This window comes from Acinonyx jubatus, chromosome F2 (assembly GCF_027475565.1).
Source record: "Acinonyx jubatus isolate Ajub_Pintada_27869175 chromosome F2, VMU_Ajub_asm_v1.0, whole genome shotgun sequence".
NCBI classification, from domain to species: Eukaryota; Metazoa; Chordata; class Mammalia; order Carnivora; family Felidae; genus Acinonyx; species Acinonyx jubatus.
The window spans coordinates 9,258,194-9,286,124 of NC_069394.1; the positions used below are offsets into that span (position 1 = coordinate 9,258,194).

Here is a 27,931-nt window from a genome sequence, read left to right on the forward strand (position 1 = left end):
AGAGTGAAAGGTACTAAGGAGAAGAATAAAGCAGGGGACGAGTGAGGAGAGTGTGTGGAGGGCAGTTTAGTTAGTGACGGAAAACACTTGAGCTGAGAGCCAAGGGAGGTGAGAGAACGCCCTGTGACTATCAGGGGGACAGTCTAGGCAGAGAGAAGAATGAGCACAAGATCGTGGAGCAGGCACGAGTCTGGCATTTAAGGAACTACAAGGAGACAAGTGGACCTGGGGAGAGAGGAGCGAAGGGGTGGGCTCCAGGGCTAGAATTCCATCCCTGACGCTTGATGGTGTAGGTAAACCCTCCAAACTTCCATCCTGCCTGCGTGTAATAGTCGTACTTGTTTCCTAGGGCTGGGTGAGGTTTAATCACACACACGAAGTGTCTCATACGGTGCCTGCCTCATAGGAAATGCTCAGACGTGTTTGGTGTGATCGTTGTTGCTTACAGGTTGAGAAGGCAGGCTCGTAGTCTCAGCTCTACCAGCTCACCATTCACCGGCCACGTGACTTTGAGCGAGGCATCAAACTCTCTGTGCTTCGGTTTTCTAATCTGTAAAACGAGGTTAGTAACAGAGCCTCCCTCGTGGAGTTGGTATGAGGATTAAATGTGCTAATAATATCTGTGAAGGAAGTAGAACACCGCCTGGGAACTAGTAAGGGCTCCATAAAGTTAGCAATGATTGTGATCATTAATGGTGTCCTGATATGTTCCAGATCAGTAAAGGAATAGACTAAAGTCTTTGTGACGTCAGTCTTTTGGGAAAGGGGACTTGTGGACTTGGGCAGAGCCCAGGGTCTTGAGGAGTCAGAAGGATTTTTTTTTTCCCCTTCCTCCTCTAGAAAACATTAGCCAGGGCTGGAAGGAGGAGGATGAAAATAGAAAGAATAGGAGACACAGAGAGAGAACAAGAAGGAGGAGAGCTGTGGGTTTCAAGAAAGAGGGTACCAGACGCCCAGAACTGCCGTTGGGCAAAATGGCTACCTGGTAAATGTAGGCAGATGTGACCAGCCCCAGCCTCGAATAAACGTGCCTGTATTCTAAGGCTGGCACCCTGACCAAATAGACTGGAACAGCGAATGGCCCAGGAAGTCACATTTGTTGGGACTATGTATTAGTTATCTATTGCTGTGTGAGAAGTTACCCCAAGCTTTGTGCTTTCAAATACGATTTTTTATCACATAGTTTCTACAGGTCAGAAATATGGACAATGCTGAGCTGGTTTCTCTGCTTGTGGGTGTTCAAAGGCTGGAATCAAAGGGCTGACTGGGGCCGTAGTCATTGCAAGGCTCAGCTGGAGAAAGATCTACTTCTGAGGCACTCACGTGGCGGTTGAGTGGATTCCCAGCCATCGGACTGAGGGCTTCAGTCCTTCACTGGCATTTCAGATAACCCCTCAGATTCTGGTCGTGTGTGCTTTTCCAACGTGGCAGCTTGCTTCTTCAAAGCGTATAAGCCTAGAAGGTAATGGAGAGGCCAACAAGACAGAAGCCGCAGTCTTTTGTAACCTAATCGTGGGAGTGCCAACCCATCACTTGTGTCTCATCTATGCAGGAGAAGCAAGTTATTCGCTTCAGCCCACACTGAAGGGAAAGAGATCACACAACCATCTTTGAGGGTCATCTTTGCAAACTTTCTACCAAGACTCGACGTGACTGCTCCGCTAACAGCTTCTGTTGCTAGGAGCATGTTCTACAGAAGATCCTGCCTTTGGCATCACCTCAGGGAGAAAGGTGGACCCCTTCCTTGGGAGAACCCCAAGAAAGAATGAGATTAACTCTTCTGCCGGGCTGACCCCCTGGGGCTTTGCACCCACACTCTTTCCACTACCCAATGCACCTCAGTGTTGTTGGAACGTATTTTTTTTTTTTTTATCATTTACAATAGCAGAGATTTGTAGGGACCCACCGACAGCAGGAAATTCTTTGAGCTCAACTAAAATGTAAATATAAAATGTAAAATGCCACCCAGGGAGTTTCCTGGAAAGCTCAACCTTTGGTGAATCAACATATTGCCACGACGGACATTTTCATAAAATCCAGCTCTTGGTATGGAATAAAATTCTGAATCTAATAGCATCCGTGCATTATCGCCAATAAACTGAGTCGATTTGGACAGAGCACAACTATGCAGTACTCATGTTGGAAAGGACCAGAAGATGACAAGCAAGAAGTGTTTGAGAAGTGTTCTCCGGAAGTTTCTCTTATGTTCTTACAGCTCGGTGTGACGAGGTAGCTCAGAAAAGCATCCCTCGAGCGACCATGATGTATCCAGCTGGTCTGATCTGTGGGCCGCACCTCACCTGTCGCTCGTCCAGAAGACTGGAGGTTTCACCATCCTCCTGGGCGTGAATGCCACTGATGTGAGCCCAACAGGAAGTGTGACCTCATTCTGCTTCTCAGTCTCTGGTGACACAGGCTGTTTTTGAAAGAAAACAAGAGCGGTTATAAGGCTGACTTTCTCAAGAACGACATGCCCTTTTATTCTAGGAAACAACCAAAACAGCAAGAGGCCGCTGAAGACAAAACCTCTCTGCACACTCCTGCACACAGTAATGCATGCAAGCATCTGTTAGGAGGAGCGAAGGGGATTTCTCTTTATTATGAGACTTCCCTGCACCTGTTGACATTCTGTCTTTATTTTCAGCCGACAGCCTGCTGAATCCTGGATTTCTCCACCATCAGCCACAGGAAGCTTCATACTTCAGTAATTCTCCTCTTCATCAGTGGGAAGAGGAAACTGGGAACTCCCTTTGGAAGGAACACGTATGGACAGATTATTTTTCAGAACGGATGTGTGACTCTGATGGGACTGGTAGACAGAAGCTGTTTCTTGAAAAGATTTAGAGCTGTTACTGAAGGCTTTTCCAGTGTGACTAGTCCTTAATCAACTGTACTGTCTGTGGCCTGATGCAAATATTTGTAAGACATAGCAGGAAAACCTTGCCTTCGGCCACAGGTCTTGTTGGTTGAAAGTTAAACTCAATGCTTGGGACAAGCTAACACGGTGTAATTTGGGCTGTGCACTTCAGATGATATTGATCAAAAGTCAAAAGGACAGTGACGAACTATTTTATATTATGATGCAAACAATATTGGTTTATATTCTAAATGAGCGACATCTACGAATGTGTGCTTTGATTTAGAGATCTTCCAAGGAATGCCAGAAAGTTCTCTTGACTCCCCTAAAGGTCTCTAGAAGCTAGGATCTATATTTTCTAAAAGCTGTGGCATATGATTTATTGAAAGAATCCATTTGGAGCTCTAGGATTATCCTGGTTTGACTTGATGTGTGACAGCTACAAAAACAATCCATTACTAGACATCGCATTTTCAAAATGAGGATAGAGGTGGTGAATCAGAACAAGAATTCAGTCCTACCTTGCAAGGCTATGAGAACAGCGCTGTGTACAAAGTATCATAGTCTACAGCAGGTGGACCTATGCGGTGAATGGCATATGATCAAAGTTGACATAATTTACACACTTGGATATATGCCTAATTTGTAATTGAGAGAGTAAATTACATGCTCATGCAAACTGAGTTTTGAAATCTGCCTGGTGGCAGACAATTTTTAGGGCAATGCTGCCTGCACTGGTTGCGCATGTCCAGGCTGACAGCACCTCTTAAAGACCACCAGCCCTCTCTATGACCACCTGTCAAGGGTTCGAGGTGTTGTGCGAAAGACGGACACCGATCCCCAAGCGTCGCTTGAAACTTGATAATGAGGGTGATGTGCGTCGCATGACGAAAATACAAACACGTTTAGTTAGAGGGCTCTAAAACCAATCTTTTTTTTTTTCTGATTTCTTAATCAAATAATTCATTTTCATTAGTTATTTTGGCTACAAATCAACCACATCAATCTAGGTTTCCCAAATAAGATGTTGTTCTTATTTACAGAAAAAGGTTATTTGGATGCACCAAGCCAGACGATGGAAAATGTAATATAACATTGTAGCAGGTGCAACCCTGGTGGTCATTCATCCCAGTCTCCTCCTTCAGCCCTAAATCTCTGTACCATTCAGTAAACAAGCCTGACTAGTGCAATTAGTAGATGCCATCTGTTTGGGCATCATTTTTCTATTTTTAATATATAATCCACCTCCTTTTTAATGTCTCTTTCAGAAAATCTGTGAAGTTTGAACAAGCAGCCTTCCCAAGATGTACCGACTATCTCAACTGATGTCAACACCAGTGGCAAGTAAATGTAGGGGAGCTGCTATGCGCAATTATCTTTCGAACGATTAGACTTCTTTTAGCAATTTCCTTGCTTTGATTTTGCTGATACTCATACCATTAACCATCTGTCAGTAGCTTGTGCTTCTTAAATGCCAGTGTTCACTTTGGCAATGATTTTGACTTCATTTCTTTCCTGGAGAGAAATGTGGTATTTGTCTTTTTAGTGGGGGAGAAAGAAATCACTGGTTTTCTAGATGCTTGCGCATAAATGTGAAAGGAGATTGTTTATCAGCTACTATTAAGATGCAAAACTGTCTATAAAAAATACTGAATGATTTTGATAGCTACTTGCAGAAAATAAGGGCGTTGTTCAAACGGCAGTGGTTTCAAGCTTCTTCCTTCCTCTTGTCATTTTCTCCCCAAACCCTGCTTCTAACCCCACCTCACGCACCTACAATTTACTCCTTACAAACCAACCAGCCCAATCTGAAAGTCTAAGCTCCTTGCTTTGTCTTAGATACTAACCGTCCACAACGGAATCAAGTTTCACCGAGCCTATTAGAAGTGTTCACACATGACTATATAAAATCGTGCTTTAGAGTGTAGAATATTAATTAGCTGCACTTTCCCCAGCTGAAATTAGGTGCTATGCCTTTGGTTAAAGTGGAGTGAATGGCTAAATGAATGGAAGGATGATTTATTTTTAATGAAGAATATTCACAGGCCTCATACGTTGGAAAATTATTAATATAAAACAAAACAAAACTTTATTTTTTTTCCTTCCCTAATGTCTTCTCCTCATTAGTTTACAATGGGAGTGCCTTAAAATGCGCTAATGAGAGACAATCTAAGCAAATGATTGAATTCCTCAAATTACTGAGTAAGGTAAAAAAAGCTAGCACACCGAGTAATTGATTTTGGTTTTCTACAGTTTCACACAAGATACTTTCTTCCTCCTTTTCGTGATGAGTCAGTTTGATGTTAATGGTTTATTATTGCCCTCATCCTCCGGTAAGAAACCTCTAGAGGAATACGGAGTGAGAGGAGAAACAGATGACAGAGCCCCTGGGTTATTTCTGGCTCGGCCCCAGTGACAAGTTGGGTTAGTCCTGATTTCACTGCATGGCCGCACCAGTTGGATTCCCTGCCGAGGCAGGAACTACTCACACCTTCTTTAAAGCCTCCATTATTTGCAGTCATGCGTGGTGGGGAGGTGTGATAAATTTGCACTTGTCTCCCGTTTGCTTCTGCAGGTTCTTCAGGCTCTGAGAGAAGATATACCGGAGAGCCGTCTCCCAGATGCCTTTTCCCAAGGTATTCCATGGGACTTTTCGCAAGCCACATCAATCATGGTTCTCTCCCTGTGTGTCTCATTTTCTTGTATTCCTGGTTTAAAAATGTTAGTTTTAGCTCCCATCCAGCTTTGGCGTGGGTATAAATCTTCAGTCCCATGCACACACAAAATGAAAACTTGCATAACCTAATAACGGAATGGTGGGGGGTGGGGCATGGCTGTGAGTGTGTAAGCCAAAGTGAATTGTTTGGGGAGTGAAGAAACTACCGAATACTGATTACTTTTTCCCGAACTAAGGTTCTCCTAAATATGCTTTGCTATCTCAATTTATAAGAGCAACAAAATCCCACACGAATGCACCAGCTGGCCGAATGCCATGTTCTACAAAAACATGTCGAGTTGACCGTTTTGTTCAAGTTCTTCGAAGAAGTCTCCTTTTCCTTCCTTCCTTTTTTCCTCCCCTGTCTCTTCTCTCTGTCTTTTATTCCTTACGCAGGCCTCAGTTGATGTTTTCTCTAGCATTTTGTAAAATGTGCCAATAGTATAAAGGAATCATGCATTGGTGTTAGAGCCTGCCCTTGTTTGTAAATGCCAGGCCTCTCGCTACCGTCAAATGAATCAGCGAAGCACGAACTAACAGCCATGTGGAATGAGCACTCCAGATAGGGGTTCGAATTCTAGTTTTATCACTTACTGGCTATTATAAAATATCCAAGTTATTTGTCCTTCTGCATCATATATATATATACACGTATATATATATACACATTATATATATATATACGTGTATATATATGTCATATATATACACGTATATATATACATTATATATATATTATATATATTATATATGTATATATGTGTATATACATTATATATATATGTATGTATATATGTGTATATACATTATATATATACGTGTATATATGTGTATATATATATGTATGTGTGTATATATATATATACACATATACATATACATTTTTTTTCCTACAGTACAATGATGATTACGTACAATACTTAGCTTTTGGGGAGGTTAGTGAAAAGTAGATAAAGCATTAACTATGAGCCAGGTCCACAGTACATTTTCAATAAGTAATATCCATTTAAAATAGTATTTTACTAACTTTAGTGCATGTATTAATTGCGGACAGGCTTCTACATTTAACACTTTACCAGAAATTCAGTAGAGCATGCGGCATGATGTTGCCTTTCAATCACACAGGCATGTGATTGTTTTTCAAACCTAAGACACATGGATATTTACCCAGCTGAATATTAAGAGATTTCCCTGGATACCAAATCACAGACTGTATGGTCGTTTGGGTAGCTGACCAGGCGGGAAATTGGCCAAAGTCAAAAAGATCTCTCTGACTGCGTGTTCACCTTGTAACTCATGTATATCTGATGGCTGCACAGTTGTAATTTATCTATTGCAGGGAAAGAGTAAGGATATGGCAATTGGAGGACTATTCAAAGGAAGGGGGTGGAGACTGTAAGCTTCCAAATAGCTTGTAATAATAAACTTATGTAATAAGCACCCCAAATAAATAAGCTCATATAATAAGCACCCCAAATAGGCCAGTCTGCAATTTCTCCATCCAAGAAAATGGATTACTGTCAAGGGTGTAGTTGCATCCCATGGCGAGGAGACTGATGAGCCTATAATGTTTTCATCAAAATGTTTCAAACAGAACGAAGCGCTAAATGCCCTGTTGTCCAATGCTGTCACTAGCGAGGAGATGAAGCCCAGATTAAGAGTGACATTCTCAGGGTGGCTGAATGCATGCATGCATGCAAAGAGGTAGCCGTGAATGCAAAGAGCTGTTTTCCTTCATGGTGGCTAGAAATGTGGTTCCTATGGGCCTGGACGTGGTGGGTGGAGGTGTAAACTACTTCCTTTCTTCCCTCTTTAGTTTTGCCTGGGATTTCCCGGATGGTGACAGTTCCTTTGAAGGCTGCTCTGCAGCTCTCTTGACAGGCTCCCATGTGACCTGTCGCCGAAGTCCCAGACTCCTCTCCAATGGCTACTATGTTTGGACAGAGGACCCTTTCCTCTGTGACAAAGATGGCAACATAACTCTGAGCCCACCCCAGGCCAGTGTTCTTTACAAGGAGAATTTAGTTAGGTAAGTAGTGGATAATACATCAAAGAATCCAAAATCCAATCCATCCATTAATTACGCATTCATTCATTTGTTCACTCAGCAATGATTTACGAGAGCTCATTCCTGCTCCAGACCATGGAAGCTAAAGACCGACAAGGGGCAGGGATAGCTGACATGAAAATAAACCAAGGTGATCAAGTGATACGGGTGCCGGGGCGGAGGTCTGAATAGACTGCAGGGCAGGAGAAAAGGAAGGGAAGGCTATTTCACGCGGGGAAACCGGTTAAAACAAGATTCCTAGAGATAATGAAGATCGATTTGAGTCTGGAGAGAAGTAGGATCTCAGTTAAAATGAAAGTAGCAAAGCAGACTTCCAGGAGACCCTGTACAATTTGGGAAATGGCGGGTGGTTGGGCAGAGATATACCTCAGGGTGGAAGGAACACGAGAGAACACTGAGCAGACACGGGGGCTGAGCAGAGAACTTTCAAGTCCAGCTAAGGGGGTTGGGCTTTGTTCTGTAGGCAAAGAGGAACCATTGACAAATGACCGGATTATCCTTAGCACGGTGACACTGGTTACAATGTAGAGGACACGTTGCTGGCAGTGTGGATGTGTGAGTTGTCAAAATCCTTCAGAAATGTGAAACAAATTACGTCACCATCGTGCCCAGTGGTTTCCCTCCGCTCCGATGTCAAAACCCAACTCCTTCACACGACATTCAAGTTTCTCCACTATTGTCACTTTCAAGGTTCTTCATTCATTCCCTCCTTATTTTTACCTCCCCAGCCTTATTTCCTAGCATGACTTAATATAAGACCTACCTGTTCCTCAATGAATAGACCAGATAGTCCTATGCAGTTCAGTGGTCTCCTCCCCCGGGAAGCCTCCCTTGACTCCCGATCAGCAATGCCTCCCCTGGTGCTCTCAGTGCAGCTTCTAGTTAGTTCCATCAGAGCACAAGCCCCCTACATAGCACTGGTAAGGCAGAGAAGAGACCATAGAGCCAGCCTGCCTCAGTTTGCAGCCCAGTTGTGACACTTCCTGGATGATCTCAGCCAAGTTGCTTAGCCTTTTGTGCCTCAGTTTCCTGATCTGAAAAAATGGGGTCACAGCAGTACCTACCTCCCAAAGCTGTTCCAAGGATAATGTGAGTTATCATATGTAAACCACTGAGAAAGACCCCTGGTGCAGAAAAAGCTCTATGAAGGCATTAGCTTCGTCTGCCTTATCCTTGTCTTTCTCCTATAATGGGTTGTGAACTTTCTGTGCCCAAGGTTGGATCTTGTATCTCAGTATCTTAGATATTGATCCAGGCACCTGGAGCACACAGAAGTTTAAGAAACTTCTGTGGGGTTAACAGAGGGAACAAATGAAATGAGCTTTGCAGATGTGTTCTATGGATCAAATCATTCTCACTAAATTCTCGGTGTTGAACCAGAGGGGGCTGCTTTTCATTATGTATCATGCTTTCATTTCTTTCCAGGATGTTTAGAAAGAAGAAGAGAATCCGCCCTTCCTTTTCTAATCTCTTCAGCCTTGGTGCCTCTAAATCCTGGCAGCATGGAAATATCTTTGGTGATGTTGACTCTTCCCAAAGTGAGGACACCTGGTCGGAGGGGGTCGGGAGGCTGGACACGCACCATTGCAACGATATCGGTGAGTTTGAATCGCCTTTTCCACGATGAAGTATCATTTGCAAATGGGCCGCAGCAACCATGTGGTCCTGAGCCAAATGTAAAGTCCAGAGATGACCATCACTTCATAGAAAGAATGGGCCAGGGGCGCCTGGGTGGCTCAGTCGGTTAAGTGTCTGACTTCGGCTCAGGTCATGATCTCGCAGTTCATGGGTTCAAGCCCCGCATCGGGCTCTGTGCTGACAGCTCAGAGCCTGGAGCCTGTTTCAGATTCTGTCTCCCTCTTTCTCTGACCCTTCCCTGTTCACGCTCTGTCTCTCTCTGTCTCAAAAATAAATAAAACGTTAAAAAAAAAAAAAAAAACCCTGTCTTAAAAAAAAAAGAAAGAATGGGCCATATTTTAAAAAGTCACTTAAGGACCACCTGGTGGCTCAGTGGTTGAGTGTCTGACTCTTGATTTCCGCTCAAGTCGCGGTCTCACAATTCGTGGGATCAAGTCCCATGTTGGTCTCTGTGCTTTCACCTTGGGATTCTCTCTCTCTGCCCTTCTGTCACTTGTGCACGCTCTCTCTCCCTCTCTCCCTCAAAATAATTATAAACTATAAAAAAAATAAAAAGCCCCACCCTTTGTATTAAACCATGAGCTCATGGTTTGTGAGTTTGAGCCCCACGCTGGGCTCTGTGCTGACAGCTCAGATCCTGGAGCCTGCTTCCGATTCTGTGTCTCCCTCTCTCTCTCTGCCCCTCCCCTGCTCATGCTCTGTCTTTCTCTCTATCAACAATAAACAAACATTAAAAAAAAAACTTGAGGGGCGCCTGGGTGGCGCAGTCGGTTAAGCGTCCGACTTCAGCCAGGTCACGATCTCGCGGTCCGGGAGTTCGAGCCCCACGTTAGGCTCTGGGCTGATGGCTCAGAGCCTGGAGCCTGTTTCCGATTCTGTGTCTCCCTCTCTCTCTGCCCCTCCCCCATTCATGCTCTGTCTCTCTCTGTCCCAAAAATAAGTAAACGTTGAAAAAAAAAAACTTGAAAAATAAAAAAGAGCCAACAGGATTTGCTGATGTGGCGAGAGAGAAGTCAAACATGTTTATTCATAAGCTAAGTACTTTACATTTTGTCCTGTTTAAGTTTATGACCTTGTTTATATACATTACCTTGTTTAAGTATCCCCAAACCCTCACTTTTTATAATTATGGTGAAAGTGATGTTTGGAGTTCAGTGACTTGCCCAAGTTAATTTTAAGTTTATAAAACAGCAGAACTGGAATCCAATGTGGGTCTGTCTGGTTCAAAAGCCTGGTCTTAGCTCTAGTTCTAGTAAGGGTTTTGCTTTTCTTTCCAACATAGACCTCTTAGCCCAGGCTCCAAGAGCAAGCAAGACGAGTCCTGTAATACAACAATGTAATAATAAAGGTAGAGTACTTACATGTCTTACATTTTTCTTAACCTGCTTCCTGGGCAGAAAACACAATGCTACATTAATTTTTATTTTTTTTTAATTTTTTTTCAACGTTTATTTATTTTTGGGACAGAGAGAGACACAGCATGAACGGGGGAGGGGCAGAGAGAGAGGGAGACACAGAATCGGAAACAGGCCCCAGGCTCTGAGCCATCAGCCCAGAGCCTGACGCGGGGCTCGAACTCATGGACCGCGAGATCATGACCTGGCTGAGGTCGGACGCTTAACTGACTGCGCCACCCAGGCGCCCCAATTTTTAAAAACCTTTTAAGTTGCAGTAATTATAGCTTCATGAGAAGTTGCAAAAAATAGTACAGAGAAGGTCTGCCTATACTTTATCCAGCTTCCCTCACTGGTTACGACTTACTCAACTATATACAGTCATTATCAAAACCAGGAAATGTATATTGCCACAATATGATTAAGGCTTTAAATGCGCTTGTGTGTGTGTGTGTGTGTGTGTGTATGGGTGTAATCCTGGGTTAGTTTCAAAACAGGGTGCTTGTGAAGTGAAGACACAATTCTTACACGAACACAAGATTAATTAAATTGAGGGTATCCCAGTTCTCACGATAACAAGGATGTATAAACAGCACAAAGAGAAGAGAAAGAGGCAGGGAGGTGGGGAATGAGCCTGGAAAGATAGACCAAAGATATATTTGGAGAACCTTCTGTGCCGTGTTGAGGAGTTTGGATTTTATCCTATTCAGTCAGGGGTATCTTAGAAGGCTCTTAAGTGGGGCAATGACATGATCAGATTTGAATTTTCAAAGATTACCTTTACAATAACATGAAGTGATGATTCAATGAAGAAAACCAAGTGAGCACTCAGAGGCAATTAAAACCAATGGGCACCCTAAGGAACGTGGCTCTGGAAATAGAGAGGGAGGAGGAGATTTAAGGAATGTTCTTCAAGGCAGAATGGACAGGCTGGTGAATGAATGTAATGATGAGACATGGGAGGGAATCAAAGAAAGCCAGGGCGGGGGGAGGGGAGGGCGGCATGAAAAGTTCTGCCATCACAAAGGCCTGGAAGACAGTACTGTTGGAATGATGAGGAGGTTAAGAAGGCTTTTTGAGCTGGATGGGCTGGGATTCAAGTCCTGACGCCATCTTTTCCCACCTCAGTGTTCTCGGGCAAGTTAAAAATCCCCATGACCTCCATTTCTTCATATACAAAAGAGATAAAATAGTAGCACATGGAATTTTTGTGAGGATGAAATGCACGAGTTCATGAAAGGTACATATTAGGCACGGGGGCTGGCGTTCTGCACAGGACATATTAGTCGTAAAAGGGAAAGAAAGAAAGAAAGAAAGAAAGAAAGAAAGAAAGAAAGAAAGAAAGAAAGAAAGAAAGAAAGAAAGAAAGAAAAGCGAGGCAATGAATTCTATTTCATATGAGCTGAATTTGAGGCACCAATGGGAAGTGGAAAGATGGCCAGGGGAGGTTTGGAAATGTAACAAAGGAGTTCCGGAGCAAGGAAGGGCCTAGAGATATTGCTTTGGAAGCCAATATGAAAAGTAGTGGAGGTCTCTGGAATAAAGGGATCTACCTACGGAAAACATGAATGAGCAGAAAGGGGAGTTAGAAAGGAACTGAGGAGGTTGAACAGAAACTCCAGTTATAATTTTCCCTACCGTAATCAGTGCCATGGGCCAGCCAGCCATCCCAACCAATCTGTGTTATGTAGATCCCGTCTCCAATGTCGGTGAGGGTATATTACAATGTGTGTGTGTGTGTTAGATCCGTCCATGTTGACAAGGATATGGAGAAAAGGAAACCCTTGTGCACTGTTGGTGGGAATGCAAATGAGTCCAGCCACTACGGAAAACAATGAGGAAGTTTCACAAAAAAATTAAAAATAGAACTACCATATGATCCAGCAATCCCACGTCTAGGCATGGACTCAAGAGAATTGAAATTGGAATCTCAAAGAGATATTCTCACTCCCTTCTTCCCTGCAGCATTATTTACAGGAGTCAAGATATAGAAACAACCCAGTGTCCATCCATGGTGAATGGGTAAAGAAAATATGGTATATACGTACAAGGGACTATTACTCAGCATCATGAAAAAAGGAAATCCTACATTTACAGCAACTTGGAGAGAATATTATTCTCCTCCCTATTTTATGGAGAGGGAAACTAAGGCAGACTGGATCCTTTCCCTAGGGGCACACAACTAGGAAATAGTGTCACCTGGATTCCAACCCAAGAGTCTTGAGCATAGGTCACTATGCTATATGGGGAAAATTTCTCAGGCAGGGAACCCAAAGAGCACGATGTCATCAAAGAGGAGAATATGGCTAATGGTGTTCAGCTTACTAAAGGAGTCAATTCAAGAGTCCTGTAGCTTTAAGGTCTCTGATAAACAAGAGATGTATGGAATCTTTAATCGGAAGGCAACATAGAGGTTATCTTGCCTACTCCTGGCATCCCTGGCAGATGCCTACACGTCCCTGGCACAAATGCCTACAGTAATAAAGAGCACGAATTGCCTTTTAATTGAGATATAATTCACATGTCATAAAATCTCCCATTTTAATGTGTACAATTCAGTGTTTCTTCAAATGATATTCACAAGGCAGTTTGTCCAACCATGACCACTTTTTAGAATTTTGATTTAAAAAAAAAAAAAAGAATTTTGATTTTAATTCCAGTATAGTCAACATGCAGTGCTAAGTCAGTTTCAGGTGCAGAATATAGTGATTCACAATTATATACATTAGTCAGTGCTCATCATAAGCGACTTAATCCCCTTCACCTGTTCCACCCATCCCCCACCCCCATCCCTCCACCTCCCCTCTGGGGACTATCTGTTCTCTATAGTTATGAGTCTGTTTCTTGGCTTTTCTCTTTTGTTGTTGCTGTTGTTCACTTATTTTGTTTCTTAAATTCCACATGTGAGTGAAATCATATGGTATTTACCTGTCTTTCTCTTACTGACTTATTTTGCTTGGCATTATACTCTCCGGATCCGTCCATGTTGTTGCAAATGGCAAGGTTTCATTCTTTGTTACGGCTGAGCAATATCCCATTGTATAATACGTATCACATCTTCCGTATCCATCATGTATCGATGAACACTTGGGCTGCTTCCCTGTCTTGGCTACTGTAAATAATGCTGCAATAAACATAGAGGCGCATGAATCCTTTCGAAGTAATGTTTTCATATTCTTTGGGTAAAGACAGAGGGCAGTTCTATTTTTACTTTTTTGAGGAACCTCCCTATTATTTTCCACCGTGACTGAACCGGGCAACCAGGATCAGTTTCTAATTCGGGAACATTTTCATCAACCCAAAGAGAAACCCCACACTCCTTACCAGCCACTCCCTATTCCTGTGCCCCCTCCCCAACCGCAGCCCCTGACAACCTTAAGTCCACTTTCTGTCTCCTTGAATTTCCCCATTTGGGACTGCTGTGACTTTTTAAGCCTCCTCTTCCTCCCACTGGTAATACCGTTGTGGCAGTGGGTTGTCCACGTTGACCTATCATGTGCTTTTTGAAAGTTTCCATCCCTCGGTTCGAGGCTGGCTTTCTGGAGTACATGGGGCAAGTCTCTTCTTGGTTCTAAAGCAACATTTCCCGAAGTGTGTGGCCGGGGGGACAGACACCTCTGGGACACAGAGGTCACGAACCCTGAATCCCACAGTGACGGAGCATCTCCGACACATTTTCCGATTCCCTCAGTCCTTCTAACACAACCCAGGAGAAAGGCTCAGTTTAAAATCTTGGCGGCTTTAAGGTTCCAAACTCTGGCTAGTCTTGTTTTCACAAAGTTCTTTTAACAAAGAACAGGCTCAGAGCTTTGTGGTACAACAATATTTAGGGCAAATTAAAGAAGCTCTCATTTTCATTGTAGTCCATTTTAAGTTGCTTTCTCTGTGTGGCCTGTAAGTGATTGATGTCAAGTTTCCCTTAAAGTAAGGGGTTTAACAAAACAATTTAGAGAAAATATAAAAAATGGCTAAGAGTGAGCAGGCTCCAGGATACGACAAAAATCGGGACAATGATGCTTGGATGCTGGAAGTTTGGGAATCGCTGTTCCGAAGGCAGTGTTCTGCATATTTGGAAATTAACATCTAGCTTTCCTGTAGTTGCCTCCTGGAAATATGTCCAAACAATCGGAAAGCAATCGGACCACAGCGGCACTGCATGAGGATGAGATATCTTGCTAAAATCCTCATGGTTTCCAAATATCTTCTAAATATAACAAATCAAGCCACCCCCCTCCAACATCAGTAATTAGGCAACGGAGGGCTCACAGGACTTTGAAATCCCTCATCTCTGCTGTCAAATGTAATCAAATCTTCCCCAGACTTCTGGTTTTCCGGATTTACCCAAGGCCCCGTGACTTTTATCAGCAATTTATTTTTCTCTGCCAACGTCGCCTCATTAGAAGACTCAAGAAAAATTCAAAATTAAATTGTTCTGCCGTCTTCTCTCCGGGCCACGGATGCAATCAAAACTTACTTCCCCTAACTTGCTCATCCCTCGTTTTTCAGACTAACAAGGGTTTTCATTGGTTGCCTATTTTATCCTTAGCTCACCCCTTCTGCAGCTGTGTCTAGACCACCTTCCTCATCAGTTGCAATTCATTTTTTTAGCCGTGGCATTTAGCAGCTTCCCAGACCCCGAGGCTGCAGTTTGGGAGACATTCCCAGAGGCTGTGAGTCACACGGAAAGAAGATAAAGCTTTCGTGCAGGGAGGACTGATCAGGACTGCCCGCTCCGCTTCTGCCAGTCCGAGGAAAGAAAGGGAAGACAACCACGGGCAGGGCTTCCCAGCTTGAGGTCTGTGATTTTTTTCCAGAGCGCATGCCTCTCCTATAAATATCTTTGATGACAACATCTGTACGTGGCTTTGTGTTTCCCTCCACGGCAAACAATAATGCCCATTTTATATGCAAACGTAGGGAAATATGCTTGGAAGAAACAGACCCTTTGAAAACAGAAGGAAGCCGGGGGCGCCTGGGTGGCTCCTTCAGTTCAGCGTTTGGCTTCGGCTCAGGTCACCATGTCCCCGTTTGGGAGTTCGAGCCCCGCGTCGGGCTCTGTGCTGACAGCTCAGAGCCTGGAGCCTGCTTCGGATTCTGTGTCTCTCTCTCTCTCTCTCTCTCTCTCTCTCTCTCGGCCCCTCCCCTGCTCATGCTCCGTCTCTCTCTTTCTTTCTCAAAAATAAATAAACATTAAAAAAATGAAAAAAATACAGAAGAAAGCTACATTGAATTTAAATAAATCAGGAGAAACTAAATGAATATCTTCAAATGTAATCTAAAAACTATTTGCTGAAGCTGTATCTGCATTAGGAGCCTCTCATTTATTGTTAAGGGTGGAGACAAAAATTAAATGTCAGTTAGGGAAAGTGTACATTGGGGGCAAACCCTGTCTTTCCACAGCTGAAAATGCCTTGATCATTCTTTCATGCTATGGTTTTATCTTTTGTAGCTTCCTCTCTTTAATGCCATCTCTTCTTCCAGAAAATTCTGTGCCATATTCTAGTATTCCTCATGGGCACATTTTTAGTTCCTCCGGCTCCCGGTGCAAAGCTGTAAGTTCAACAAGGCAGGCTTGGGCAACAAACAGCACAGGAACATTTTTTCCTTTTCTCACATCTCTCCCATCTATATCTCTGCGGATTTGTGTTAAGCGTCACTCTTGAAGGAATAATCAGCCATGAAAGTTCTCAGCTCTTTCTCACGCCCGCGTGAATTTGACCGGATAGGCTCCTCTCTCTCTCTCTCTCTCTCTCTCTCTCTCTCTCTCTCTCTTCTCTAACGGCCTTCTTGAGATATGACTGATACACAAAGAATTGTACGTATCTAATGTGTACATTGGATGAGTTCGAACAGACGCAAATACCCCAATCAAGGTGATAGGAATATCCAACAACTCCAGAGTTTCCCTGCGTCCGGGTGTATGTGTCCGGGTGTGTGTTCGCTTGTGTGTAGTAAGAACAATCAGCCTGAGATTTACCCTCCTGGTGAATGTTGCAGGGCACAACACAGTTGTGAAGGATTTAGCAGATGCCTAGAACCTGTTCATCTAGCGTAATTGAGACTCTACACTCGCTGCACGGCAATCCCCTTCCCACCCCTGCCCCCACCCCCCAGGCCCTGGAAACCAGCATTCTGTCAGCCTCTGTGGCTGACAATCTTAGGTGCCTTTACGTCCGTGGACTCATGCACGGTTTGTCCTGCTGTGACTGACTGATTTCACTTGACACAGTGTCCCCCAGGTTTATCCATGGCGTCGCAAATGGCAGGGCCTTCTTGATTCGCTCATCTGTTGATGGTTGGGTCGTTTGGGTAGGCTGTTGAGAACGGTGCCGCGGTACTCATGACCCACGGCCTCCTCTGCGCACGGTCATTGCCGGATGATCCACACGTCTCACTCGGCCGTTTCCTTTCTCTATGGCAACTGGCAAGGATGCTTCCGCAGACGGCCACAGGTCGTGGGTGGGATCGTGGGAGGGAGACTGCAAGGCTGGCAGAAACTCCCCGGTCCCAAAGCACCCGCTCATTGGCTCAGTATCCAGGCCGCGTGGGAGGGCAGCGCCACTCACGGAGGGAGTCAGCCCATCAGCCCGGGGTTGGAGGCCGCTCTCCTACCTCCTCAGATCGGGCCGTAGCCTCCACAAAGATGAGCCGTGACCCCCTGTCTCTATGGTTACCATGGCCCTGTGACAGTGGCCTGAGTTCTTACAGCGCCTTCACGACCGACTTCACGTGTCTCAACCTCCCTGCCTCCCACCGGAGCTCTCTGTGTATTAACACATCTTAGCGAGTGCTAACAAACACACTAAGTGTCATTGCTGGTGACGGGGGCTGGGACAGGTGAAGCGACCTTTTTTCTCCTGGGGCTTTCGGTCCAGTAAGGGAGGCAGATATTAAACAAAAACCGCACAAATTACGTATCATAGAGTATGTGTTTACATAAGAATTACAAAATCATCAGTTATGATTTGCCCTAAGAAGGCGGAGCGTGGGGCGTTTTGACAAGAGTAAGGGCAATCAGGAAGATACAGAAAATGCAGGAAAATGCAGATGTTCTCCGCTCCTAAGTGCTTACCAGAGTTGCTGAGAGAGCACTAATGATCGAGACTCCTTCTACACTTGGGTCTGCTCCCCCCGTGACGGGGTTTCACAGCCTCAGCATTACTGACACTCGGGACTGGACAATCCTTCATCGCAAGGCCGTCCTGTGCCTTACAGGACGTGAACAGCATCCCTGGGCTCTATTCACTAGCTGCCAATTGCAATCCTCCCCACCCCCACGAGTGCCAGCCAAAAGCATCTTTAGACATCGCCAATTGTCCCCGGGGGATAAACCTCCTCCGGTGAAGGAGGACCTGTTATAGGAGGACCCACGTGTCTCTTGGGCTCCTGGAATGGGGCTGGGAGTCTCTCACTGCTGAGCGAGCACTTGAACCCCCAACAGTCCTCGCGTTAGACTCCTGCTCCAGATCGCCCACAGCATAAACCTTAGCCCCTGAGTGGGACCCATGAGGCCCTTCATGACCTGGCAGCCTAGCCAGAATCACCTGCCGGAAGTGCCCACACCCACGTGCTCCCCCGTCCAGCCTCATAAGAGAACTTGCTCCTTTGGGAACCACGCTGCTGTGTTCTCGCACGAGTTCTTTCTTCTCCTCCTCTTCCCTTCCTCATCCTCATCCTCTTCCTCTCTCCCCTCCTCCCTCCCTCCTTATCCTGTCTCCGACCTTCCGTCTTCTTGCTGTCTCTCTGGAAGAACTCCTCATCAAGTTTCCGCTTTCATTCCATGTCATGTGTGAAGCCTGCCTGAATCGCCCCTGACGGACTCAGACACTCCTTCCTAGACTCTCCCCGGATGCCTTCTGCTGCCCTTCGTTGTAGCAGTGACCCCACTGCCTCCGAATTGTTGGCATATATGTCTGTCCCTCTCCAGACCACAGTCTCTTTGAACGCAAAAAAGACATTTAAGGTGTTTATTACATTTTAACCAACATTTCCAGATATTTTACAGAGGGAGAGTTTCCCTCCCGACACTTACCATAGCCATTTTCTCTCTCCCCCACCAGAACGGAAGGCACATGAGGGCAAAGGCATCATCTCCACCATTGGAAGCTAGCAGCTGGGACAGTTCTTGGCACATAACCACATCCAGTAAATGCTGCATGAATGAACGAACGAACGAATGAATGAATGAGTGAATGAATGAAAAACAGAAGGAGTTGGTGTGATACAGATGAGAGGCTCATAGACCCACCACGCACTCTCCAACCCCACCTCTACAACCCCCAACTCCCTTGGGGACTGTGGGTGAGATGGTCTATCTTCTGTACATGAGTCTGAGGCTACTCTCTCATGATTTCTTGCAAGGCCACCTGGATTTTTAAAAAATGTTTATTTATTTTGAGAGAGAGCAAGCAGGGGAAGGGCAGAGAGAGAGAGAAGGGGAGAGAGAGAGAATCCCAAGCAGGGAACTCTTGAGCTGAAATCGGAGTCAGACGCTTAACCCACTGAGCCACCCAGGTGGCCCGAGGCCGCCTGGATTTTACCAGACACCGAAAACACATATTACTTTATCTAAATGATTGTGCCACATAAGTGTGTGTGCAGCGCCACCGTCACCCAGAGCCGCTCCGTCACTGCACTGCCCGCCACATAAACTCCAAATGCCTCCGGGGGGAAGTCAGGGCCTCCAGTGACCTGTGCTCAGTCTAGCTTCCCAGCATCACGTTCCACCGGGTCCCTTCGTTCTAACTACACTGGAATGGGCTACCTTCCCAACGCTCTATGCCTCTGGCCTTTGCTCGTCTCTGCCCTGAAGAGCCTTTTCCTCTGCAGCCTTCAAAGACGAGGGCAAGTTGAAACGCCACCTGACCTGGAGACTCATCCCAGCCTAATCGCAAAGCGTCGCTAGGGGGATGGCCTTCGGCTACCACGCACCCAGCGGCACCGACCCCACACACGCATGCGCACACCGAGCCCTTCCCCTTTTCCAGGCGACGATCGCGATGGTTCTGCGACTGATGCACGCGAGGCAGAGCAGCGGAAGGCAGCCTCCTCCTCTAGCCACGCTGCGTCTCGGACTCCGCCAGAGAACTCCCACGACCTGGCCCTTCAGTCTCAAGGGACAACTTCTGAACATTTCCCGGGGAACCTTCTGGGTCACGCAAGTGAGTTCGGTTGTTGTTGTTGTTGTTGTTGTTGTTTGAAAATCTTTGCCACACCCAAAGAATTCTTCCTTACGGGGCCAAAGAATGACTTAGAGATGACTAAGGAAGGATCAGCCCCTGCAAGGAAGGATGACCTGGAAGGATCTGCCCCTGCAAGGCGCGGAGGACGGGGCGGGGCAGCTCCGGGTGACGCATGCGCAGAGGAGGCGGCTCCTTCTAGGATGCCCTCTTAGAGACACCGGAAGGACTGGATGTGCGGCGTTTAATTTATTGTTTAAACACCCTGAAGACATTTGGCAAAATGCTAAGCTTTGCTAAAGCTGGGTAGTGCGTACAAAGGTGTCTGTTATTTTCGTCTTCGTGCTTAGCTGTGTATTTGCCATGTAAAAGGAAAAAGGAAGAAAAGAAGGAAACACACGGGCCTTTAACGCAATGCCTCTGGCAAGGAAAAGTCAAAAGATATAGAGGCATTGGTATTTCCTGCCGGAGCAAATCCGAAATAAATTCAGCCAGCAACGTCTTCAACCTCCAGGTCGCCAACGTCGGATTAGTCACGTTTGCCCACAGGGTTGCATCAAGGCCGTGTCCTCGGCTTGTCAAGGTTCAAAACCCAGCCCCCCCCCCCCCCCCCCCGCGTGGTAGCTGCAACTCAGGAGCGGTTAACTGAACTCTCTCAAACAGGGTTTTCATCTGTAAGTGGAGAGAGCTAGATCCTACCTTGTAATGACTAAAATAAGCACTTCGCATCACGTGTCATGTAGAGAAGTACTCAAAATATATGTGAGATTATGTTACGTAAGACGGAGGTTACACAGAAAAAGTGTCTCCTCTTTGTCTCCACCAAACCATGAACCTTACTGACCATCCCAGATCACCTACTAGGTGAGTGTTGAAAGGCTTTTGTAGGTCCCTTCCAGGTGTTGGGATGACAGAGAACGCGGCTTTTACCGTTTAGACGGTTTCTGGATCATCCACAGCCACCTGCTCCGGGGACCCCACCCCGTTTTCCGGGGAGGAGCTCGTTAAAGCGACCCTTTTTTGTGTGTTCATCTGGCTTTCACGGCTCCCCTCTTTCGTGCCCGTTCCCTCCGCTGTGGTGGCATGTGAATTTCTGCGTCTTGTCCAGCAGGCTGGGAGCTCCTTGAGGATGGGCACTGTGTCTCGGTCATCTGTGGATGCCAACCTGCCCACGGAGCGCCTGGCACAGAGCAGGTGCTCCGAAACTGGCGGACCAGTCAGGTGCGCTGTCTCCATTCTGGCGATAAGAGTACTCAAGTTTAGACAGGTCATGTAAACCTTTGTACGTGTTCTTTGTTGTGTCTGGAATGTGTGTCCCACCTGCTGTTCCGGGAAGGCTCCTACTCCTTCAAGGGCCAAAGCAAAGAACACCTCTGTGGGGCCTCGTCTGCCCCCTTCTGGCTGGCAGAGGTAGCACATCCCTCCGATTCCCTAGCGCTCTGAATGCTATCTCTACGGAGACTGTTTTCCTCTCCACCTGGCTATGAAGCCCTGGGTGGACAAGGTCTCCCTCCGATTCAATTCTATCTCCTTCGCGTGTAGACTGTGAATGTGCAGCCCAGGCTATGTTCTACCAGCTTAGGATGTAGGCCTGCCCCACATCATCTTTGTCGGTCAGCATATTCCAGTGGATGGAAACCCATCTCAAGATGGATTAATCAGTAACACGGTTTATTGGTTCATTAATGAAAATTCCGGGCATAGATTGCAGATTCCTGTCGGTCTCTCCTTGTGTTGTCTCTTGTCTTCTGGGTGTACTTTCCTCTTTCAAAAAGCTATTACTCCGTGGAGGTTCTCGGTGGCTTTGTGCCTGCAACTTCCCAGATTCCAGTCCAGCGGAAAGAGATGAGAACCTTCTCAAGTTCTGATAAGGTGCCCAGTTTCATTGGTTCTGGAAGGGTCACTTTTACAGGACAAAGCCAATCACTTTGTCCGTAAGTCTGTGAAGCTCCAAATGGCTGGGAGCAGATCCGATGCTGGGAGGGAACTCAGTCTCCACGTGAACCACGCGCTGAGGAGGGAGAGGTAGGTCCCCAGAAAAATATGGGCACCGCCACCAAGGACGGCAGATAGATGCTGACTGTTCTCAGCGAGCTTGCGATCTAGTGGGGAAATCTAGAGAAACAACTTTTTTAAGCAACTTTTTTTAACAGCAACTTTTTTAAGAGTTTTTATGTATTTCGAGAGAGAGAGAGAGAGACAGAGAATCCCAAGCAGGCTTCCCACTGTCAGCACAGAACCTGATGCGGGGCTCGAACTCACAATCCATGAGATCATGACCTGAGCTGCAATCAAGAGTCAGACGCTCCACTAACTGAGCCACCCAGGTGCCCCGGAAAACAGCAATTTTAATTCAGTATGAAAACACTGTTGACGGAAATGCACGAGGGATAAGGGGGTACGGAGAGGGGGCAGCTGAGAGCCACACGGGAGTGGAAGGAATCAAGGAGGGCTTCTTGAAGGAAGTGACAGTCGCGCTAAGCCAATCTAGATACTACGTGAGTGGCTACTGATGGGATGAACTAGTGCATACCTTGTACCAAATGACACAATTGGATCTTTGTAGAACTGGAATTTAAACCGGGCTCTGTTCACTATTCAAAGTCTAACGATTTTAGCAGTTTGTCAAGCTGGACTTGTTTCTGTGAGGCAATGTTTTCCAAATTCCACGTCAAATCAGAGTCGGCTAAGAATACAAACACACTTCAGAAGGATGGCTGAGCGTTCGGCTGAGCCCACAATAACTTATTTAATTCACAGTATACATGAAATACTGTACACTGGCAGTGACATCATTCACAACTGCTATATTTCACATTGCCAATCCTCAGTGTTCCGCCCACATTACGGACTAAGTAGGCTTTGTTAGCTGACTCAATCTTCATTCATAGCATAAATAGCAAAAATAAACACATTCGCCGCACAAAGTCACTCCAAGTTTTAAACAACTGTGGCAAACTTGAGCTTTTGAAGCATTGGGTGGAAAATTAAGTTAAGGTCCGTTTATCCTTTTCCTTGGATCTTTATGTGATCATCCCTAAACCAGCCCTGATTTCTTTCAGGTGATTGGAATAATAGCCGGGTTTGTGATTGGTTTAACGCCTCCGATTGTAACGGCTGGAGGATTTGCTGTCATCTCCACCGTGGCTCTAGAACACCGAAATCCTTTGCTGATAGTAGAGTTTTGCGGGGACAAACAGTTCATAATACATGTTCTCTTTTCTGTCCTTTGGAGACTCCCAGCATGCAAAGTGGCCATTCTCTTTCCCTGCCCCATTTCAGGCAAAACATTATGTTCTGGCTAGACGTGGTTTATAAATCTTGCCCCTGGCGCCTCAGAGCTGTGTGACCTTGAACAAACTTCATCTTCCCTCAGTCTTGGTCTTCTCACGTGCAGAGTGAGGACAATGGTTCCTTCCTTACAGGTCGGTTGTGTTGATTCGATGAACTGAGGTATGAAAGCTCTTTGTGAATGACAAGGCGCTGTCCAAGTTTTAGGCGTCATCCTCAGAATTAGACTTCTGACACTGGCCTACATTCTTCCAAGTGGTTCCCCAACATTACCGTAAAAGCAAGCCCCCAAACTGTTTATGTCGTAGAATCTTTTTTTTTTAATTTTTTAAAACATGTATTCATTTCTTGAGACACAGAGAGAGACAGTGGGAGCTGGGGAAGGACAGAGAGAGAGGGAGACACAGAATCCGAAGCAGGCTCCAGGCTCTGAGCTGTCAGCACAGAGCCCGAAGCAGGGCTCGAACTCACGGACCGTGAGATGATGACCTGAAACAAAGTTGGACGCTGAACCGACTGAGCCACCCAGGAGCCCCGTAGTAGAATCATTTTGTAATGACAGAAACAATGTATTATTTGCTGAAATTATCTAATGAGTAGACCTGTACGGCATTTGATAATTTTATCTTGTTACTTAGGGCAAATTGCTCGAGATGACATACATTTGAAAACCGCGTCGTTGTTTCGGTGTCTGTGGGGTCTTTTTGTCTGTTTTTTCTTATATAAAAAAGAAACTTCAGTACAATTTTGTTGTACCAAGATTATCAGCGATGGTTTCTAATTCATTTATTTTTACTTTTCCTCTTAGAAACCAGTTTGTGGAGAGACATCTTCTTTCAAGCATTTCTACTGGCCGCGTGCTTAATCATTTGTGCATGTGCAAGGTAATTCAGATTTTATTTGCACGCAGCAGTGTTTCATAATTAAGGAAGTTGTAACTGATTGCTAATGTCCTTGCCTTATTCCACAATGCATATTCGGTAGCTCTGTGGTTAAGATCTGTTCATTTGCCCGTGCCCCTTCAGTGCCCCTTTTGCGATCACTTCCCTCCTCTCATCATCTCACAAAGCATACGAAAGCCAGTGGATCTTGCTAGAAATTGGAATTTATTATGTATCATCCTTCGTTTAAATCCTCAGTGACTCCCTATTACGGATACAAACTAAGTAATCCCGCGTGGAGTTCAAGGGCACTTGGAGTCCCCACTGGGACTCCATCTTTCTCATTATGTTTTTATACCTTAACATAAGGTGTCTGTTCCTGGGAAGTCCACTCAGCACCTCAGATCACATGATGCTCTTGCCTGATTATAGGCATGTTTCTGTCCTACCCTCGGTCCACCATACCCCTCCTATTCTTTTCTTGCCCAAGTCTACAGGGCAATGGTCATATCCCTCCTGTGCTAAGTGCACTTGTGCCTCAGGGCCTTTGCACTTGCTGTTTATTCCGCCTAGTGCGATCTTCTCTAAAAAGCTTCTTAACACGTGTCCCTTACTTCTTTCTGGAATCTATTCAACTGTCACATCATCAGCGAGATCTTCCATGACAACACCGTATAAATAGCTTACCACTCTCTACACACACACACCTCACTTTACTTGTCTTTACTTATCACTTACCACCTGACCTGTTATATGTTCATCTGTTTAAATGTCAGTGATCAATCTCTTGCCATAAGAATGTGAACTACCTGAGAGCATCTCCTTCACTTCTGTATCCCCAGTGCCAGGGGCTCATCGATATTGTTCAATCAGTGAAACAGGGATAAGTGGTCCAGACCTGGGGTCTTTGTGGTGCTTGTGCTCCGGTCAGCAAATGCTGCTTGCTGTCACACCCCGCCTCTTGAGGGTCAGATACCTCACATCACTTGGGAGAGTTGTGTTTTTAAATACCAGGTCCTGAATCCCAACCCTTGTGATACGAATTTAGATCTAGTGAGAATCTGTATTCTAAAATAAGCGTCCCAAATAATGATGAGGTTTAAGAAGTATTAAGGCTTTTTGGATCACAATGGGACCAAAAGAACGAAATGTGGGGGAGGTCGTGCGCTAAAAATAAATTTGCAAAAGTCTGTATTGTATATCCCAGGTCAGAGGACCATTTGTGCACCAGCATCATAAAGGCCCGGTGAAATAACATCATGAAGAAACATGATTGGCTTTATTGAACTTAGCGTTTCCCAACCATCGTGGATCGTGGGACCTTTTATGTGATTTCACAGAACTGTCAGCGAAATGTTCCTCTTCGGTTAATTCCTGTAGATGCTCCCCATCCCCCCGCCGTGCCCCCACCTCTTAAGAAGGAAACTGGACAACCTGTCCCTTGAGCCTGAGCTGCATTTAGAAACTTGCTTCCAAGAAACAGAACCTGGAAAGAGGGGGAAAGGAAACTTCAGAAGCCGGGCAAATGTGACCTCAGGTGGTCAAGGTTAACATCAACAGGGCTAAGTTACGTGGATAGCATGTACCCTTGATGCGAGGTGGTGAGAGTGGCACTTCACCCCTGTGGCCTTCTGGACCCCAGTCTAACCAGAGGAAAACTCAGGTCAAGGGACCTTCTACACGTTATCTGGACAGGACTCCTCAAACCTGTCAAGGTCATCAAAACCAAGGAGGGTCTGAGAAATTGTCATAGCCCAGAGGAACCCAAGGAGCCATGACTAAATGTCTGAGGCATCCCGGATGCCATCATGGAACACGGGAAATTAGGGAACACCGTAAGTTACAAATGGCACATGGTGTTAATAGCGAGGCAGCAATGTTGGCTCGTCACTTCCAACAATGTGCCATAGAAGCGTAAGATGCTGGTAATTGGGAAAGTTGCTGAAAGGTGTATGAGAACCCTCTGTACTATGTCTGTAACTTCCCTGTGTATCTAAAGTTGTTTGAAAAATAAAAAGATTATTTAAGTGAGAGAATGGTTACGAGAAAAATTATCGACATGGGTAATAGCATGAATGGGTCTCAGACATGAGTCTGTATCATTTCAGATACCTACAAAATTCAAGGAAAGGCGAAAGGAATCCATTATTATAGATAAAAGAAGAGTGGTTAATTCTGGGGGAAAGAATAGGAAGGATGGCAAAGGAAGCGTTAGAGACTGCTGGAAATAATTCTATATCTTGACTCGGGTGGTGAATGCAGGAGTTCAGGTTAAAAAAAACAACCACCGAGATGTGCACTTTAAAGACTTTACTGTACAGTTTTCAAATCTCAATTTAAACGAATCTTTTAAAGGCATACAAGGGGATGTCAAAAAGGGTATTCATCAAAATTTAACAGTGGCTGCTTTAGGCCAATGGAGTTTTTCGATGATATTTTCCTTTCCCTTTGTATGTATTTATGACTTTTTCCAGTGATTCATGTTTTGAAACTAAAAACAACCAAGAAATTATTCTGTTTTTTTTTTTTTTTAAATCCACTCTCTGAAGCAACACCCATCAGATTGGTAAAAACCTGACATTTTAACACACTTTTGGGGTGAGGTGGTAAAGCAGTTGGATTTTCTCCTTTGTTTTATGTAGACGTTTTGTACTTTTGTGGTCACATTTCAGACTACGACTCGCTTTGAGTTAAATCGTTAAATTTTGTGTTCGGCTGTGATGTACATGCGGAGGCTCATTCTTTTGCATGTGGATGTACAATTGTTTCAACACTATTGTTGGACAGACTATCCTTTATCCATGAAATTCCCTTTGCTCCTCTGTTAAGACTCGCTTAACTGTATCTGTATGGGCTCATTTCTGGTCTCTCCATTCTTTTATTGACCTGTATGTCTATTGTCTGGCCAAAACCACACTATGTTTATTACTGAAGTTTTATAGCAAATCTTGAAATCACGAGACGTTAGTCCAAAAGAACAGCTCACGCGTTGGAAATGCGTAACTAGTTTACGAAACCTGGGAGATTCTGTTGTTTCAGGTGCTTTCTGGGAGGGATATTTGCCAGTGTCCTCACGTGCCCATTGGTGATAACTACTGCCTGTAAGTAACAATCTCTCAAATTATTCCTCTGATCCCTGCCCTGTACTTCAGTCCAATTTTGGTCATTTTGAAGCGATTCTTAGATATTCTCTCTTTCTTATCCAAGATACTGTCACGTCGTTGTTTCTTAGCCTTGCCGACTATTTCGAAGCCACCGCCTGTGCTCAGTAAGTGTTGACTGTGTTACCATCATCCTGACGAAGCTGACTGTAGCCGGCTACCTGAGACTGCTTTTGGCTGCCTAATGGATGGCAATGACCACGCACAGGAAGCGTCCCCGTCATCTGTCTCGAAGAATACTTTCTGTTAATGCTAAAATCTCATAGCGTTCTCATCCAGTCTCTTACATTTTTACCATTTCTTCAAAATTGAGAAAATTAAGCTTCGAGGCAGTAGGACTTAATAAATAACGTGAACCTAAAATGCGTAGGTCCCCTGTTAAAGTGTTTTTATAGGTTCATAGCACTGCACTTTATAAATACCTATTAAGAGGCCTTTATCTTACAGTTTCCCAAATAGCTGGCAAACTGCCCATGAAATGGCCTTGCTTGCAAAGTGTGATGTCTCTGCCACCTCTCACTCACTTCACGATCCCCCTGCGTGCTGACTGCCCTGGCTCATCATATTTCAGAGTGTTGTTGGGGTCTGGGTGAGATGCTCACAGAATTTCAGACGGCCTGCAAAACCCCATCCCGTTGCAAGATGGATTGTGTTAATGACCCCCTCTTCTATATGGCTGCCAGAGGCCAGCTCCCATAGCTTAGAGACGGAGCTCTATAATTCAAATTAGCTCACCGGCCTTTGCT

At 45.2% G+C, this 27,931-nt stretch overlaps 1 protein-coding gene across 14 annotated transcripts in view; it reads left to right on the forward strand.

Moving 5' to 3' along the window:
- TMEM71 (transmembrane protein 71) overlaps window positions 1–27,548 on the forward strand; it is a 36,659-nt gene extending 9,111 nt beyond the window's left edge. For 6 of the 14 annotated variants that reach the window (XM_053208458.1, XM_053208457.1, XM_053208455.1 and 3 more), the window contains 8 exons: window positions 4,126–4,207; window positions 5,433–5,493; window positions 7,390–7,602; window positions 9,067–9,239; window positions 19,661–19,834; window positions 23,952–24,027; window positions 27,064–27,125; window positions 27,232–27,548. In XM_053208458.1, coding sequence (XP_053064433.1) covers window positions 4,162–4,207; window positions 5,433–5,493; window positions 7,390–7,602; window positions 9,067–9,239; window positions 19,661–19,834; window positions 23,952–24,027; window positions 27,064–27,125; window positions 27,232–27,296 — 870 coding nt within the window. In that variant the 5' untranslated portion in view covers window positions 4,126–4,161 and the 3' untranslated portion in view covers window positions 27,297–27,548. Of the gene's footprint in view, window position 1; window positions 2,550–2,644; window positions 2,764–4,125; window positions 4,208–5,432; window positions 5,494–6,470; window positions 7,603–9,066; window positions 9,240–19,660; window positions 19,835–23,951; window positions 24,028–27,063; window positions 27,126–27,231 lie in introns of those variants that run through there. The other 8 variants (XM_053208462.1, XM_053208461.1, XM_053208460.1 and 5 more) reach the window with 6 other exon arrangements.
- The last annotated feature ends 383 nt before the right edge of the window (window positions 27,549–27,931 follow it).